Consider the following 17,777-nt stretch of genomic DNA (forward strand, 5'->3'; position numbering starts at 1 on the left):
TCTGGGGGCAAGTTTCTCATCACAGGACTGCACTGAGATGTGATACAGCCAGGTATGATCCCTGAAGGCCAGCTGGAAGGATCCTTCCTTCCCTCCCTCCCTCCCTTCTCTCTCATCTTTCCTTTTTCCCTCCCTTGTCTTTACCTGTTTTGTGACTATATTATCTATCCATCCATCCATCAGCCTGTCCATCAACCATACTTCCTTCTTCCTTTTATTGTCTACATTTGTTGTGACTATATTACATGTAGGGGTGTGAACCACCACCCAAGCTGAGTACTCAGATATGATACTTAAAGTGCTTCTCCCCTATTCCTTGCCCCCTGCATTCCTCCATCTGAGATCACTAGTGTGAATTTTATATTTATCATTCGCTTGCTTTTAAAAGATAAATTTTATCACATATTTACATACATCTAAACTGTCAAAGTATGTCCCCAAGTTGCATGGGGCATACTTACCCTAAACAACTATTTAGTGCTTATCAAAATTCACATTTAACTGAGTGTTCTGTATTTCATGTGGCAACCCTGTTTCAGATCTGGTCATTCAGCCTGGAGGGAAAGAGCACAGTCTGGGAGTCAGGGCTGTTGTTTGCATGAATTAGGAAAAGGTGCCTCCTACAGATGGACAAATTATAGAAAGGTGCCCTCTGGGCTGATCAGTTGGGGAAATGTATTCCTTCTCCCTTTGGAAGGACTATGAGAACAAGGTGTCCCTTCTGAGCAGAACAACTAGAGAAAGGTGCCCTTTCCTTAGGCTCACTTGGTCCCCTTCCCCCACTTCCTCCAAGCACTTTTCAGTCTCCTTTCTCCTACAACCCACACCTTTGTGTGGGATATACTCTGCACAGCTGGACACAGCATCCCTTGTAAGAGTCAAGAGACCTGGATTCTAGGATTCTAGTCTCAGCCCTGCCACTAATTGGCTAGATGACCTTGGGTGAGTTTTTTCTTTTCTTTGGGCCTCATATTTCCCTTCTGTGAAGTAGGGGAAATGGGATCCAACCTAATAATCTACAAGAAAATTCCAGGAGCAGGAAATCACCGATGGGAAAGTGCTTTGACAAGTAAAAGATTTTGCACAAATGACTGTAGACATTATTTCCCCATAGGGGATCTGGAATAGCCCTTTGAAATGACCTAGTCCAAACTCTTTGTTCTATAATTCAGGAAGTTGAGGTCCGGAGAGGGTGTGTGACTTGCCCAGAGACACAACAACCAGCTGGTGAGCGATTGGAGTGACGACGCCAGTGTACCCTCTCTTCCACTAGGTGTCCCCACACACTACGAAGGGCGCAGAAGCCCCTCCTCCTCTGGGGTCTCTCCTTCACTGGCTTGGTCAGCAACAGCAGCTCCAGGCCTTCCCTCAGTGTGCATCTCTCTGAGTAGACCCTGCTCCGGACTTGTCTGGAGAGGCATCGCATATGGGGAGGTTCTAGAAATGCTTGTGGCGGAATGATCAACAGGCAGAAGGAGGTGGGGTGCCCCTGATATGAGACCCTTGGGTTGGAGGCAGTATCCTCAGACACAGCATATGCGTGGCCAACTGGGCATGTCTTAGCGGGCCCTGCTGGGACTCAGCTGGACATGAGGGAGGTCACCCTGCACCCACCCTTATGCCTCAGACCTCTTTCACCCTTTCCTCTGTGGGACCTGTGGGGAGCCATGTGACGGCCTGTTCTGAGAGGTCAGCACCTTAGCCTCCATTTCCAGTATGCATGGGCCTACACGTGACAGCTGCATGACACCCTTGTGGGAAGACTGTGGGGGAGGGGGCAGACATCCGGCATGATGGTGGTAGTCACCCCGCCCAAGGCCCGAGGAGGGAGGAAGGGCTCCCAGCTCTCCTCGGGGCCCTTCCGGTGCCGTGAACTCTGTCTGTCTCATGTTGGGCTCCCCAGGTTCATCCCGGGCCAGTTTTCTTCCCTGCCACCCCTCCTTGGGGGCAGGCTCCGTTTGGGATTTTCCCCTGCCTTGTCCCATACCCTTCTCCCCCCAGCAATTCCATGTCCCATACCCTTCTCCCCCCAGAAGGGACACCTTGTTCTCATAGTCCTTCCAAAGGGAGAAGGAATACATTTCCCCAACTGATCAGCCCAGAGGGCACCTTTCTATAAGTTCTGCAGCTTCTGCCTTCCTCCTGCTGTTTCTGGAGTGTTTGTTATGCCAGGGGTGAACTCCTTCAGCGGCCCCCCTGGAGGACAGGGATAGACGACAAGCACATAGATCATGTGCTAACATGTGTAGCTGGCACCCTCCTGGCACGTATTAAGGGCCAGCCCCTTTTTAAAAAATACTTATCATTAACATTGTGGTTAAATACACGGAACGTAAAATTTATCATCTTCACCATTCTAAGTGTGCAGCTTGGTGGCTTTAAGTACATTCACGCTGTTGTGCAAACTGCACCACCGTCCATCTCCAGAACACTTGCAACTTCCCAAGCTGACACCCTGTCCCCATTAAAAAACAACTCCTCATTTCCCTCTCTCCCCAGCCCCTGGCAACCACCATTGTCCTTCCCACCCGTGTGAACGTGACCACTCTAGGTACCGTGCGTTAGTGGGGTCATGAAGCGTTTGTCTGTGTGTGGCTGGTTTCTTTCACCAGGCATGCTGTTTTCAAGGTTCATCCATGCTGTCGCATATCGCAGACTTTCCTTCCTTTTTAAGACTGGATAATATTCCATTGTAGGGAATACCTACCCCACCATGTTTGTCCATGCATCCCTTGGTGGGCCCTTACATCATTTCCTCCTTTTGGCTATTGTGAATAACATTGCTATGAGGCCAGCCACTTTAAAAAACATGTAAAACTCATTTAATTCTCCCAACGGCCCCATGTGGAAGGTATTGCTTTTATTCCTCATTTTACAAGTGGGGAAACGGAGGCACAGAAGTTAAAAGACTTGCTCAAATCACACAAGCTACAAAGAAGCTGAGGCAGGCTTCTGCATCTAGGCAGTGCAGCTCAGGAGCCTGCGTTCCACCTGTGGCCCACACTGTCCTCTCATAGAGAACCAGGAGAGCGTGGGGCTCGTGCTGGGGGGAATTCCAGGAGGGCTTCCTGGAAGTGACCTTTGAGCTGGGTTTTAAGAGTGAGTTGTTCACGGGCGCCTGGGTGGCTCAGATGGTTAAGCATCTGCCTTCGGCTCAGGTCATGATCCCAGGGTCCTGGGATCGAGTCCCACATCGGCCTCCCAGCGGGGAGCCTGCTTCTCCCTCTGCTTCTCTCTATCTCTCTCTCTCTCTCTCTCTGTCTCCATGAATAAATAAATAAAATTAAAAAACAAAAAGAGTGAGTTGTTCACTAATGCCTAACAGAGAGGAGAAGGGCTAGCCTTTCCTGGCAGAGGGAAAACCTTGTGTGATGTGACTAATACTACAAGGACCCATGCCCACACCACTGCCCCTGCAGTGGTACAAATAAGAACAGAGAAGATGCATGCTGCTGGTTATAGAGTCTCAGGAGATTCTCCACTCCCCATGCCTCCGCCCTACCGTATTATGGGAATCAAGTGCCATCCTTGGCCAAGCCAGACTGGGAGACTAGGAGAGAAGCTTCCACAAAGACTCTGCAGGTTCCAAAAGCATATCAACTTCTCAATCTTCTCACACCCCAAGACCCTAACACCCCGCACACTTGTAGGGTTGGAGCTGGATGTGGTGGGTGGAGTGGGGGACGAGGAAGAAAAGACACGTGGACCTTTCTTGCCCTAGTGCATTCTGGGCGAGTGGTGAGCCTCAGGCTCCATCGGAAACACTGGCAAGTCCTGCCATCTTGCTACTCTGTGCTAATTTCAAAAACCCCAAATCTCCTTTTCTTCCCTCAGAGCTCTGAAAAAGCCCAAGGTCAAGAGAAACAGTTGACAGCATTTTAATTTGCTTATCTAGGAAGGAAGGAACAAAGGTTGGACATTCTGGTTACCTTAGCTTGAATCAGCTTAAATGGCAGCACAGAGGCCATGGGAGAGTTTCCGTCGGCTACTGCCTCTCCTCCTAGGAAATGGTATTGATATTTAAAGTCGTGCACAGGCATGGAAGCAGGATTGGCCCAGGCATGTTTGGGGATCCGTGTCTGCAGGATATGGGCTCTGAGCTCCCGGCACTTCCAGGCACATGACTGGGTGTGCTGTGCGTACAGTAAGCGTTTGAGGTGAGATCTTAATAGAATCCTAATAGAAAGGACCAAGGGTGTAGAAATAGGCTGTTTTGAAACAAAACAAAACCAGGGTGCCAAAGATTGTTAGTTGTCCTCCCGTGTCCATTGTACCCATCATTCCTTTCATAGTAATAGAATTTTTTAGTGGGCACATGGCTGCCAATCAAAGACTACATTTCCCAGCCTCCTTTGCAGCTAGGTGTGACCAAGCAAGTGAGTTCTGACCATAGGGATGTAAGCCGAGTATTCTGTGCCAGCTTCTGGAAACCTTTTCTAAGATGGGGCACACATGGACTCTTTGCTTTTTATTCTTCATCCTTTACTCCATCCTGCTACCTGGAACATGGATGCTGCCATCTTGGCCTATGAGGTCAAGGCCACACGTGGTGGAGAAACAAGGGAGAAAGAAATGGGGAACCTAATAATGTGTGGCGCCGTGTGAGCCCTGGACCTCTGTGAGAGACAAATAAAATCTGATTTTGTTTAAGGCAGTGATGTTGTTGTCCTTCTTACTGTGTTAATTTTGGCAGGAATACCACTTCTGTGGTATCGTGTCTCTTTCAGTGCATAAGGAGGGACGTGATGTTGATCCGTCCCATTGCTGGTGATGGTGACTCTGATCACTTGGTTAATGTCATGTCGGCCAACTTTCTTTACTGTAAAGTGACAGTTTTCCCCCTTGTAATTCACAAATATCTTATGGAGAGCTACTTTGAGATTACATGTTCCTCCTCAAACTTTTACCCACTAGTTTCAGCATCCACTGATGATTCTTGCCACTTGATGATCATTCGATCATTATGCTAGCTGTCAAATGGTGATTTGCTAATTCCATCATTCTTTCTACGTTTATTAGTTGACATTCAAATGTGAGGAAGAACTTCCTTCCCTCCTCCCTCCCTCCCTCCCTCCCTTTCACCCTCTGCCTGGATAGCCCTGCTGCACAGACCTGCATAGCCAGCAAGACCCATCACCCTTGGCAGCCGGGAGGTCTCGTGTGCTTTGGGCTGAGTGAAAGGCCAGGGCTGTGGCTGTCTCATTTCATCTTGCTGGGGCCTGGCTGAGGCTGGGTCTTTCTTCCATCACCAGTCTCACGTTGATGGCCGTGTGAAGTAGAGATTGGGAGGTGGCCATGAGGTGGGACAGTGTGGAGAATGTGTAGAGGAACTGTTCCTTCATGTTGCCAAGGACAATGACCTGGAATGGATTCCTTGTCCTGACTTCTGGGAGTGGTGGCCAGATGGCTGGGAAGGACTGAGGGTCACATCATTAGAAGGACTTTCACAATGTCCTTCCAACCCAGCTGATCCAGACATGTTGCACCTGGTCAGATCCACGCTCCCACCTCTGTTCTCTGGAGTCCCCTAACCCAGGTAAATGCCCAGTACTGCCTCTCAAGGAGCTTGAAGTTGGAGGGGAATCCATTCAGTCAGTCCCCATCCTGGAGCATCTTGGAGGAGGCAGCACATGAACTCAACTCTCACAGAACAATGCAGCAGGCCTGTTTCAAGGCCCGTACTGCGCCTGCTGGACCCTGCTGCCAGAGCGCCACAGGGCACCAGGCAGAAGCCAGGGACCCCATAAACTCCTGTGGTCAGACTCACACAAATGCAGGAGCTCACAGACTCAGATGCCTAGAGCCACTGCTGTACAGTGATACGTAAGATTTTACACATGTCACAGAATCCTGTGTTATGAGACAAAGCTGTCTAAATTGTCCCTCTATTCACCTTTCCTCCCTCCCTTCCTCTGGACCTCAGGGGCATAAAATTAATAATACACCTTGGTTCATGACATCCTCTCAACATCGGTCCCGACAAGGCCATCTTTTATTAAACTAATGAATTAATAGAAATACTATAACAAATACTTAAGAAACAAATGCCCTAATGACACCCAGAACATCGACAATTACTTATTTATACCCATGTGGTTCTCCCCTACCTTGTGCCCCTTCCTCCCCCTCCAGAAGCAACCACTGTTCTGAATCTTGTGGTCTTCACTCCCTTGCTCTTTTTACAAAAAGCTTTACTGAAGCATTATATCCCCACAAATTATGATTTTCTGGTTTAAGTTGTTTTACATTTACACTAAGATATGCTGTATGCGGTCTTTTGGGACTTAACCTTTGCGCTCAATTCCATGGCTAAGCTCAGTGAATAAGTGGTCTATTGAATTTCTGAGTAGGTGAAGAAATTACAGCTCATCACTGTGAGGCGAATGTTCTTCTTGGCTAATGCTGGTTTTATGCTAGTCTGTGGCATGGAGAAATTCTATTTGATGGGTCCTGGGGTCATGCTCTGTAGCTCTGATTTATTTAGCAGCTCCATTTTATGTCCCTCGGAAAAGCATATTTTTCTTTGTAAATGGTTATAGATATTTGTAATGATTGGGTCCTTATTTTGATGACACCTGTATAAAATGCTTGGTGCTTAATTACTGGCAGTCTCATTATGGGAACCGCAGGCACTAAGCAGGTGAGGGACCGGTCCTTTTATTTCAGCACCGAGTTCACAGAGTCCTGGGCCTCCTTGCCCCACGCAGTCCAGACCAGCCGAGGTCCTTTGGCCTCAGTGAGCCCAGGAGCCAGCTGTGGTGCTGTGGGTGGCCCTCTGTGGGCCACTTCACTGTGGGTTTACTCCTCCAGGAACAGGGAGGCAGGCATTCTCCCCATTTCCCATCTTGGGCAATCAGGACTCAGCGTGGAGCAGTGGCTGGTTTTAGGCCACCCGGAGGAGGGACTGGCCCGAGCCGGGAACCAGCCGGGAGCCCACGCCCGGCCCCTGGGCTGCCTCCCGCTCTCGGAAGCCCGTTTGAAGGACGCTCCTCCCCTTCTCCCCGCCCTCCCAGCCCGCGGGCTCCGGGGAAGGGGAGGAGCTCTCTCGGCTCCGGTGACACCGTCACCACGGCAACGCGGCCATACTGGCCCCAACGGACCCGGGGCCTGGGCTGCGGCGGCGCGGCCTCGTGGGCAGAGCCGGCGGCATGGACAGCCTCTTCGTGGAGGAGGTGGCCGCCTCCCTGGTCCGGGAGTTCCTCAGCAGAAAGGTGGGTCGCGCCGCCTCCGCCGCTCGGGGCCGCTGCCCCAGGGTGAGGGCGCAGTGTGGGGGTGCCCCTGCCAGCTCCGCGCCGTCGCGGAGGGAGAGCCGCCCTCCTGCCGCCCCCTGCCCGGGGGATGCCCGACGGGAGCGCCACTTTCTCGGGCCTGCCGAAACTACATTTCCCAGGAGTCATCGCTGGCCCCGCGCAGCCCCCGCCCGCCCGCCACGTCGGCCCGCGGCCGCGGCCCTGCGCAGGCTTCCCGCGCCTCCGGCGGGGTCGCGGCACGCGGCCTGGGCGCTGAGGCGGGGAGGGGGTGGCGGCCCGGGGCGGCCTCCTCCCGGCCTCTTAAAGCACAGCCGCCTTGTCGTGCCCCGGAGCGCGGCGCGCAGGCCTGGCTGCCCGGCCCCGTCGCCCGTCCCGGCACCTCCACTCTACCGGGAAAGTAGGGCCCCCAGGGGGCCAAAACACGCTCCCGATAGTCGAACCCTTCAGTCGTGCCCCTCGGCAGTGGGGAGCTCAGAGGTTGCAGCCGTGGTTATTTTGAACTTCCGTTGTGTTGCACCGGGAGAGTTTTTGGAGTACTCAAAAGTTGGGGAGGTCCTTAGCCAGCCAACTGCGGTGGAGGTGGAGGTGGAGGTGGAGGTGAGGACACCGTGGGAAGGAGGTCGCTGGAGGTTACTGCGTAAGCCCGTGTACCCTATTCCATATCCTAACTCATCCTATACAGAGTGAGCGACGGCTTGGCCCTCATGGTGCCGTGTTGAGCAGGGGCCACAGGCAGCTGTCTGGGTTAAACATATACACAAACAAAATAATTTTTTGAACGGAAAATTGGAAGGGCTTTGGAATCAGGGGGAGTGGGTCGAATACCGGCAACTGGTTAGCAGTGTGAGCTTGGGTCCGTTACTCACTGCCTCAGTTTCCTTATCCGGTAAACAGGACTATTAAGACCCACCCTTTGCAGATTTATGATGAGGATTACTAATGATATATGGGCAGCCCCCAAGCATCGTATCTGGCACATAGTAGGTACCTGTATTCAGCATTGCCTTCACCCCCCAATCTCTCATGTGCATCTGTTTTGAAAGTGTCTTTTTTTGCTTTCTAAAAAAATTTTTTTTTAATTTAAAAAAATGTTTAAATGCAGCGTGGCTTCATTTATTTTTTTATTTTTTTATTTTTATTTTTTTTTTAAAGATTTTATTTATTTAATTGACAGAGAGAGAGAGGGAACACAAGCAGGGGGAGTGGGAGAGGGAGAAGCAGGCTTCCCGCCGAGCAGGGAGCCCGATGCGGGGCTCGATCCCAGTACCCTGGGATCATGACCTGAGCCAAAGGCAGTTGCTTAACCAACTGAGCCACCCAGGCGCCCCTCATTTTTTTTTTTTTTAATTTTATTTATTTGACATAGAGACAGAGAGAGAGAGGGAACACAAGCAGGGCGAGTAGGAGAGGGAGAAGCAGGCTTCCTGCTGAGCAGGGAGCCAGATGCGGGGCTCGATCCCAGGACGCTGGGATCATGACCTGAGCTGAAGGCAGTTGCTTAACTGTCTGAGCCACCCAGGTGCCCCATGGCTTCATTTTATCTGCTCTGTTTTTACGGCCAATTGACCTTCTGTCACCAAGTCCTGGCTGCACATTGGATGTCAGTGACATATCCTATGAGGCTGCCCCCTGTCATTTCTTCTAAGTCTGGACCACCAAGCAAAACTCTCAGAGCTTTCCTCATGCCTTGCCTTCCTTGAGTACAAATGAAATCCACAGTCCTCACCGGCTATCTAAGGCCCCCATGTAGCTTGACCCCAGCGTTGGTTCCAGCTTCTCCCACATGCCTTTCCCTGTTCCACCCACAGTCCACCCCAAGTCTTTCCTTCAGGAGGTCTTCTTGGATAACTCCAGTCGGAATACCTGACTTACCTTGTCTGTGGCTTGCTCACTGGTGCTCACATTATAGTTTATACGTCGGCTGTCTCTCCCACTAGACCAGTCCACAGAGCTGACACCAGATCCGGGGGGAGCCTGGCCAGTGTCTGGTTCACGGGGCCTCCTCTCCCTTGCATTTTTTATCTGGGCACACTAAAGCTCTGACCTGACAAAGGACTTGCCCACAGTCACTCAGAAAGTTGTGGAGAGCTGGGACTGCAGTCCAGATCAGCTGCTTACCTCATCACCTTTTGCTCTGGCGCCAAGGCCACATACTCCCCTCAGGGCTTGGCACAAGGCAGGTATAACCTAGAGAGTTTCCATCATGGTGTGAGGTACCTTCTTGTTACCTGTTTTCTCAGATCCTCGTAACCATCCTGAAAGACAATACTTACTCCCTTTCATGCAAGATAAGCATGAGACGAGGGGGCGAAGAAACTTGCCCAGGGTGAGCAAGTTAGAGTTTGTCACTCCTCTCCTCAAAACCCTCCGTGGGCTTTTTACTACAACCAGAATAAAATCGAAGGGAAGGCCTCACCTGGGCCTACAAGGCTCTCTATGACCCTGCTGCAGGCTGGGCCTCTGACCTCATCTTGTACTTCTACCTCCTGTGCCCTCCACCCCACATCGCACCCAGCTGCGCTGGCCCCTGTCCAAGCATGGTGTGCCCTCAGGGAGAGTCCTGCTAGTCTCCTGCAGTGTCAGGGTCCTCCAGGGTGACTCCTCTCGTGCCCCAGCTTCCCTCTCCTGCAGCGACTTGACCCCATCCTACCTCCGCCACCCTTGGGTCATGTCCTAGGCCTGTTACCAGCGCTGCACCCCTTCCGGAATCTGTGCAAGCATTCTGTCATCGTCACTTGCAGCTCACCTCCCTTAGCAGCCAGCCTGTCATAAACTGTTCTTCAGTCTCACTCACATCTGCATTCCACAGTTCCTGCCAACTTCTCCCGGGCCCAGGCCCTGTTGTGACCTCTCCCCACTTCATACCCGCCCATCATTATAATCACACCCTCAACAACATGCTCGCCTCCCTTGCCCTTCTCTTCTTTCCTCATGTTCCCCTGAGTTTTCAAATTCACCTCGCTCCCCCCACGCCTGTCCTGCAGCGCTGAATGGGGCTGGAGAGAAACACACGACTATGTGGACAGTTTCGTGGCCCCTCAGCCCCCTGAGGCCTCAGGTATGCTTGCCCCCCTGGTTATAGCTCTCCGGCCCGCTCCCTCTCTCCACTCTGGGATGGCCGTTTCACACCTGCCCTCTCCTCCAACCCCACAGCTCCTTCCCCGTTCTCATTTCACTGAGAAAACAGAAGCGGTCCTGAGAAAACTCCCTATGGGCTGCACCACCACAGTTGCAAACCTTCCTGGGCCCAGACCCTCACTCTGCCTCCCTCCTGCTCTTGCGAGCGAATTCTCCATACTCCTGGGAAGGGCCACCCCCTCCCCGAGTGCCCATCCCCTCTTCCCTGCTTGAGGGCACTGCTGCAGTTCTCTCTCCCTGTTGTATATACGTTTTGTCTTCTTTACTGTCGCCCCTGCAGAATCCCATCTTGAGCCCTCAAGTCCCTCCAGCTACTGGCCCATTTTTCTTCTCCCTCTTATAGCCAAACCCCATGAAAGAGCTGTGTGTGCTCTGATTCCAATCCTTCTTCCTGCTTGCTCAAACCCACTCAAATCAGGCTTCTGTCCCCACCGATCCACGGAAACAACTCTTGTCAAGTTTGTCAGTGACCTTTAACTTTCAGTCCTCACACTTCTTGGGCTAACATTGTGTTTGGCATGGCTGATTGTGTCCTGCTTCCTGGAAACTCATTCTGCTTGGCTTCTGGAGCCCATGTTCTCCTGCTTTGCCTCCTCTAACTTCTCTGGTTCTTTGCTGGTCCCCCTCGTTTCCTGGAGCTGTGCATGCTGGGGGACTCCAAGACTCAATCTTCTCTTCTTTCCTTCACTTGCTGTTTTCCAGGTGCCCCTGCCAGTCTACTGGATTCCAGTGCCATCAATGTGATGCCAGTTCCCAAATGCCTATCTCTGGCCCAGGTCTCTCCCAGAACTCTTACATTCTTTCCAACAGCCGATTTTACGTTTCCACTTGGGTATCCAATAAATACCTCAACGTGTCCAAAACCCAATTCCTGATTCCCTCTATGTCTTGCAATTTTCCCATTTCGGTAGGCACTATCACCATCTTTCTGGTTGCTTGGGCGAAAACCTTTGCAATCATTCCTGGCTTCTTTCTTTCATGTATACCCCGCATCTGGTCCATTAGTACATCTGTGCCCAGCAGGGCACATAGAGCATGTAGCCACTTATTTCCACTTCTGCTTTAGCCACCTGGTCCAAGCCACCTCCATCTTTCATGTGAGTTGTTCGATAGCGTCCTAACTAGTTTCTGCTTACGCCCTCCAAAAATCCGTTCCCAACCTAGCAGCCAGTGATCCTTTACAAATACAAGTCAGTTCGTGCTCCTCTTTTCACCCTGCCCCCACCCCACCATTGTTGACCAAATGTCAACAAGCCTTTCCTTTTCAGGGTCTGGGCAGCCTCTCTGACCTCATTTCCTGCCACTTTCCCCTGGTCTCGCAGCTCTAGCTGCACTGGCTTCCTGTGACTGCCACAGGGCCTTTGCCCTTGCTGTTCCTTGCTGAGAACACACTTCCCCCAAGTGTCTGCATGGCCTGCTCTCCTACTTCCCTCATGTCTCTGCTTTAATGTCAGCTAAAAAAGAGGTGCTTCCCCAACAGAATGTCAGCTCTGTGAAGGGGTAGGGTTTGTCTTATTCTTTTGGTATCTCCTGCATCGCACCCAGCTGCGCTGGCCCCTGTCCAAGCATGGTGTGCCCTCAGGGAGAGTCCTGCTAGTCTCCTGCAGTGTCAGGGTCCTCCAGGGTGACTCCTCTCGTGCCCCAGCTTCCCTCTCCTGCAGCGACTTGACCCCATCCTACCTCCGCCACCCTTGGGTCATGTCCTAGGCCTGTTACCAGTGCTGCACCCCTTCCGGAATCTGCCCACCACATAGTAGGTGCATAGGAAATGTTTGTTGAGTGATGAAGATTAAGTGGACTGGTTGGGACCGAGGATTGGCTGCTTCCTGGGGGCATCTTTATCCACTACCCCGTGGTTTTCAAACGTCGGTGTGTACCACAGTCCCAGTGAGTTTGTGAAGAGTGCCAAGATTTGCTGATCTGAGCTGTTGACAAACATAAAGAGTTACCCAGCAGAGAGGGACTATCATGGTTTCAGCCTCACTCTGATTTGCAGGAAAGCCACGGGGAAACCCAGATGAAATGGGGGTGCTTGCTATAAACCCCCCTTCCAGTTCAATCTCCCTAGAGCACCCAGGCCTTTCCCCCAACATGTACACCCATTTCTTTCTGTTCCCCCTCCTCAACACTTTTATTCTCTTGGGTTCCAGGTTGTGTTCATACCTCTTTTTTCCACAAATTCTTCTCTCACTTCATGGCAGGCAGCAGGTTTTGTCTTGTTTTCCCATCAGTGGGAGCCTCTGTAAGATTGTGAACACAAAGCCTGGGGGAGAAGTTGAGGCCTGGCTCCCTTGTGGGTCTGGATCCATGAAGAGCAAGGGGCTCCCTTAGCGCCAGGCTGAGTTGTTCGGTAATCCATGTCTGGTGATCACCATGGCCCAGTGAGGTGGGCAGGCAGCAGCTTCTGTGGTTATTTTTCGAATGAAGAAGCCAGGCTTACAGGGGGAATAGCCCTCGCCATTGCCAGAGTGTGTCTCAGCTGGGCCTTCTGCGAGGTCAGAGCTGGATGATGGCAGTGGCCTCACTGGTAACTCAGCAAACGTTTACCATGTCCTTCCAGTGGGCCTCAGTCCTGGCTTTGCCGACTCACACACCAGGATGGTCAGGACCCCCTGCTATGGGATTCTCCTGTGTTACCTGGGCAAATCAACCCTTGCTCTCACCTGAGAAAGGAAAGGAATCATTATTGGCCTTTTGCTCATTTTTTTCCCTTTAGTTTATTTTTAAAGCTTCATATTCCGTGGCTCCAAATCTAGTGTCAAACCCAGGACTCCAGCCTTGGGTGAGTCAGTGACCCGAACCTGCCTTTCCTTTTCTAGAAAATGGGCGAACAACTCCAATTTCAGCTCAGCCCATGGAGTTATTGTAAGATTCCGAATAATAATTGTGAAGCTGTCAAGTGTAAAGGTTATATAAAAATAAATTCTTAAGTCAGTTTTTGGTCCTTGCGAGATCCTTGTGAGGAGGGCAGGATAGGAATGATCATAATGAACACCAACAGTCTTTTATTTATAACCTTCATCAGAGAATGGAAGGTTTTGATTTAAAATGAAAATAATGATTCAGATTTCTTCCTGCAGGGCCTAAAGAAGACATGTGTGACTATGGACCAGGAACGCCCACGCTCTGACCTCAGCATAAACAGCAGAAGTGATCTCCGCAAGGTTTTGCATCTTGAATTTCTCTACAAGGAGAACAAGGTACGGGTTTGAAGGTGTGGTGTAATGTTTTGGAACTGAGCTTGGCAATGTCAGAGCCCTTATGGGCCCTGCCAAGCTGTCGGAGATGGGTGACAGGAGGCTCTCCGTGCCTGCTGCCAGAGAGAAACAGACCCAGCCAAGTGCTGACAAATCCCAAGTGTGAGATGGGTTTCCAGGCTCAGTCAGGCCCCAGGCCGCCCCCGTGGGCATATTGCGCATGTGTGGCTGTGAAGCTCACTTTGAACCTGGGCCCTTAATGGTTATTCCCTGTGCTCCCTCCTCCCCTAGGAGGCTGTTTTTAGTCAGACTGTACTTAAGAATATAGTATTCAGTTCTACTAAAATTTTCCATTCCCTGCCTGTGTAAGATTTTCCTTCTTCAATTCTGAGTAATAGCTTATTTTTAAGTCTACTGTGACATTTAATTTAGGCAGAAATGGGGCTTGGGTTCAGCTAACCCTGGGACATTGGTGTTGAGATAATAAATGGTTGAGGGGTGAGGGTTGGGCTTCCCTGATCCCTCTGCTTCATCCACCCCCCACCACCCTCGATTATAAGCCTCCATGGCACCCTGTAGTTTTCCTTTGTTGTGCTGGGCACACTTATCATAGAGTATGTGTGTGTGGTTGTTTAATTAGCGTCCACCTCCCCACTACCTTGGATGCAGCAGGAGGCCAGAGATTGGCATCTCTTTGTTCACTGTTGTATCCTCATACTTAACATGTTGCCTGAGGACATGGTAAATAGTCTATATGTGTTTGTGGATTATGTGATTGGCTGGCTGGCTGATTGAATGAAGCTGCAATTCTGGCATTGTTGTTTTTTCTGCTATGAAGACAGAATCTTCTAATTTGATTGAAGAATGGGCTCTCCGGCAGGTGTTGCCTTGTGGTAGGGCATAGCGTCAGAGTTGGAAAGAACCTAATGATCATGTAGTTTAGCATTTATCATAATTTTTTAAAGAGGCAATAACATGATATTTCCTGCAGAAGTCCAAATATGTAAAACAAAGAAGGGAAGCCCCATAGTTGAATTGGGGATGAAGAAGACTTGCCTTCTTGGCCTTTGGGGCAGCCCCTCAGGACTGGGCTAAGCAGCTTTTAAGCTACCGATAGAATGGGGGCCCCCACCTGGGGGAGCTGTGAGCCAGAGAAAAGTGATTTGTCAAGCTCTCACAGAGTTACAGGATAGGGGTGAGGCTAGAACCAGATCTTCTGATTCTCAGTCCTACTGTAGTAATGGTGGTCAAGCCTCCTGTAATTGTAATCCTTTACTCAAACAAAATGTTAGCAGATTGGGTTGGAATGGGGGGTGGCACCCCCACCCCAGCCCTCCACGGCTGCTTCTGAGACACCTGGAGGAACCCCAGAACAGCTTGAAAACCACCCTCATGCACGTCATAGCCCAGTGGGGAGCTCAGGCTGAGTTCCCCTCAATAAAGCGAAGGCTGGCATCAACCTACGGGAACATTCAGGTTGCCAGAAGTCCCCATGCCCCACATTGATGAGAAAAGGGCAGTGGCAGCCAGGTGCAGTCCTGGCATCGGCTCAGTAAAGACTCAGATCGATGCCCTTCGTCCTTGGTCCCAGGGTGACACCAGGGCCCCTCTGCCTCCTCCTTGTGTCCAACTGGAGTCCTGTAGGCCCAGGCAGCAGATATCCAGCCCATCTCCTTTTGCTGCATCGTATGTAAGGCAGGACTGTGGACTGTACATTTTAGAAAGATTTTTTCCCATAGAAAGTGAGAATAGGTAGCAAGAAAATCAATTAGCCATGCTGGTACAGTGGGAATTTTATGTAAATGCAACTTTACTTAATTTCCTGGAATCATCTTTGCCATTCAAGTGACTTTTACTTCTCCACTATAACATAGTCTCCCTAAGGTAATAATTATCGGAAGATACTTAAGATGTTTTCATTAGGTCTTGATAAGTACCCTGATTATTTGATTTATACAGGAGTTTTTAGTAGTTATTGTACAATGAATTGAGCTTATATATTACAGAAAAATAGATTTATTAATCTATCGCATAATGATTTTGACATTCACACAAAGCTAGCCTGATTCTAGGAAAGCCCTGCAATTTAATGTTAATTCCAGTAACTTGTTTTTCCCTGTTAAGGATACGATATATAAAAATGCCTATGAAAATTGAGGTTTTGAAAAATGGTGCCCAGATTCATATAAAGGCTGTGTCTGTTCTGAGCGGAGTGTTGTGAAAAGCCATAAAGTATAATTCAGGTTATCTAGGGTTATAAATCTCTTGTATTGAAAGAAAAAGCAAGAAGGTCTAAATAAATTGTGTAACATCTCTCCCGTGATTCTTTTCCTTGTGAGTTTCATTTAGACTTAGACAAAATAGTTTTTTTGGGTCCCATACTAAAAAAATAAAGCTGTCCCCTGATTTTGACTGCCTGATAAATCTGTTGCTGTTGGTCAGAACCCATTTGGCTGTGGATGTTGGTGGTTGAGTTCTGCTGCACAGATCAGGGGGATAGGAAGGGGAAGGCCTGGGTGTGCCGAGGGTCCTCTCTGCCCCGGGTCCTTTGTCAGGCGCTTTATTGCTCTGACTGCAGACTCACCAAATGCCCCATGTCTGACCACACTTCCCAGCAGCCTGGTGTCCCTGAGCAAGTGGAGTGGGGACTGACACGGTTACATGGCCTAAGGTCAGCCTGTGGATTGCTGCTTGGGTAGCTATGTTTGTCCAAATTACTTAGGGGAATTTTAGGAGAAATCAGCACTCCGATCTTTGCAATTCTGGCTTAATAAGACACAGTAGGGCCTGGGAATACATATTTTTAAAAACCTCCAAAGATGATATTTGGCATAGTCAGGGTTGGGAAATACTGATGTCATTTCTTTTTCTTTCTTTCTTCCTTTCTTTCTTTCTTTCTTTCTTTCTTTCTTTCTTTCTTTCTTTCTTTCTTTCTTTCTTTCTTTCTTTCTTTCTTTCTTTTCTTTTCTTTTCTTTCTTTCTTTTCTTTCTTTCTTTCTTTCCTTTCTCTTTCTTTCTTTCGAGAGAAAGAGAGTGAGAGTGTGCAAGTGGGGGCAGAGGGAGAAGGAGAGAGAGAATCCTAAGCAGGTTCCACACTCAGCATGGAGCCTGCCTCAGGGCTTGATCTCATGACCCTGAGATCATGACCTGAGCTGAAATCAAGAGTCGAACGCTTAACTGACTGAGCCACCCAGGTGCCCCTGATGTCATTCATTTCTAAAACCAACTACTAAAGAGTTCCAGTTTTTTTTAAGATTCGGGTGCAGATTGAGTCAGTCCTGATGGCCTCTCTATGTTCTTTGCAATAACCTTTTGTGGCACTGTCCCTGCAGTTCCCAGTGTCCAGTGGTAAATGCAGAGTACACAACCTAAGAGGATGCTCGCGTCCCACATGTTTATTATCCTGTAGAATTAATGATCCCTAAAGATTTATTTATTTTTTTTAAATGAACAGGTATATATTTTCTAAAGTTATTCCTAGGAGAAAAACCAAGAGGAAATTTGCGTGGGTATTTTTCTGTTTTGTTGCAGTTGCTCATTAAATCGCCTGACTCATGCATTGGACGTTCATTCTTTTAGAGTAGAGGTTTTTGTCTTCACCTCTGTGTCATAACATAATGCCTTACATATGACAGGCTGTCACTGGACATTTGCTGAAAGAGTGTATGAATGAATGAGAAGCTGATAAACTATGTCAAAGAATTGGAATAGCTATGTTTTCCACCCTTCCCCTGAAGCTGTCCATATGGTTCATGATTTTTGTTTTCTTCCAATGATAGGCAAAGGAAAATCCTCTAAAAACAAACCTTGAACTCATTACCAGATATTTTCTGGATTACTTTGGAAATACTACTAACAATTTCACTCAAGAAACACCAATCCCTGCACTCTCAATTCCAAAGAAAAATAACAAATTACCATCAAGATGCTCAGAGACCACACTGGTAAATATATATGACCTTGCAGATGAAGATGCAGGATGGAGAACATCATTGTCTGAAACAAGCAAAGCCAGGTATCTCTTCTTATATTTACACTGTGGATTAGTTTCCTTATCACTGCCGTGACCAATGGCTGTAAACTGAGGGGCTGTAATAGTCAGGGTTTTCCAGAAAAACAGAACCAGTAGGATGTGTGTGTGTGTGTGTGTGTGTGTGTGTGTGTGTGTGTGTGAATACATGTAAATATATAT

At 49.4% G+C, this 17,777-nt stretch overlaps 1 protein-coding gene across 4 annotated transcripts in view; it reads left to right on the forward strand.

The window, feature by feature from the left end:
• Positions 1 to 7,065: 7,065 nt before the first annotated feature.
• MINDY4 (MINDY lysine 48 deubiquitinase 4) overlaps positions 7,066 to 17,777 on the forward strand; it is a 107,977-nt gene continuing 97,265 nt past the window's right edge. For 3 of the 4 annotated variants that reach the window (XM_027574787.2, XM_027574788.2, XM_027574789.2), the window contains exons 1-3: positions 7,066 to 7,211; positions 13,469 to 13,588; positions 17,365 to 17,600. In XM_027574787.2, the coding sequence (XP_027430588.1) occupies positions 7,149 to 7,211; positions 13,469 to 13,588; positions 17,365 to 17,600 (419 nt within the window). In that variant the 5' untranslated portion in view covers positions 7,066 to 7,148. Of the gene's footprint in view, positions 7,212 to 7,514; positions 7,888 to 13,468; positions 13,589 to 17,364; positions 17,601 to 17,777 lie in introns of those variants that run through there. The other variant, XM_035723398.1, reaches the window with a different exon arrangement.

Source organism: Zalophus californianus, chromosome 12 (genome assembly GCF_009762305.2).
Source record: "Zalophus californianus isolate mZalCal1 chromosome 12, mZalCal1.pri.v2, whole genome shotgun sequence".
Classification (NCBI taxonomy): Eukaryota; Metazoa; Chordata; class Mammalia; order Carnivora; family Otariidae; genus Zalophus; species Zalophus californianus.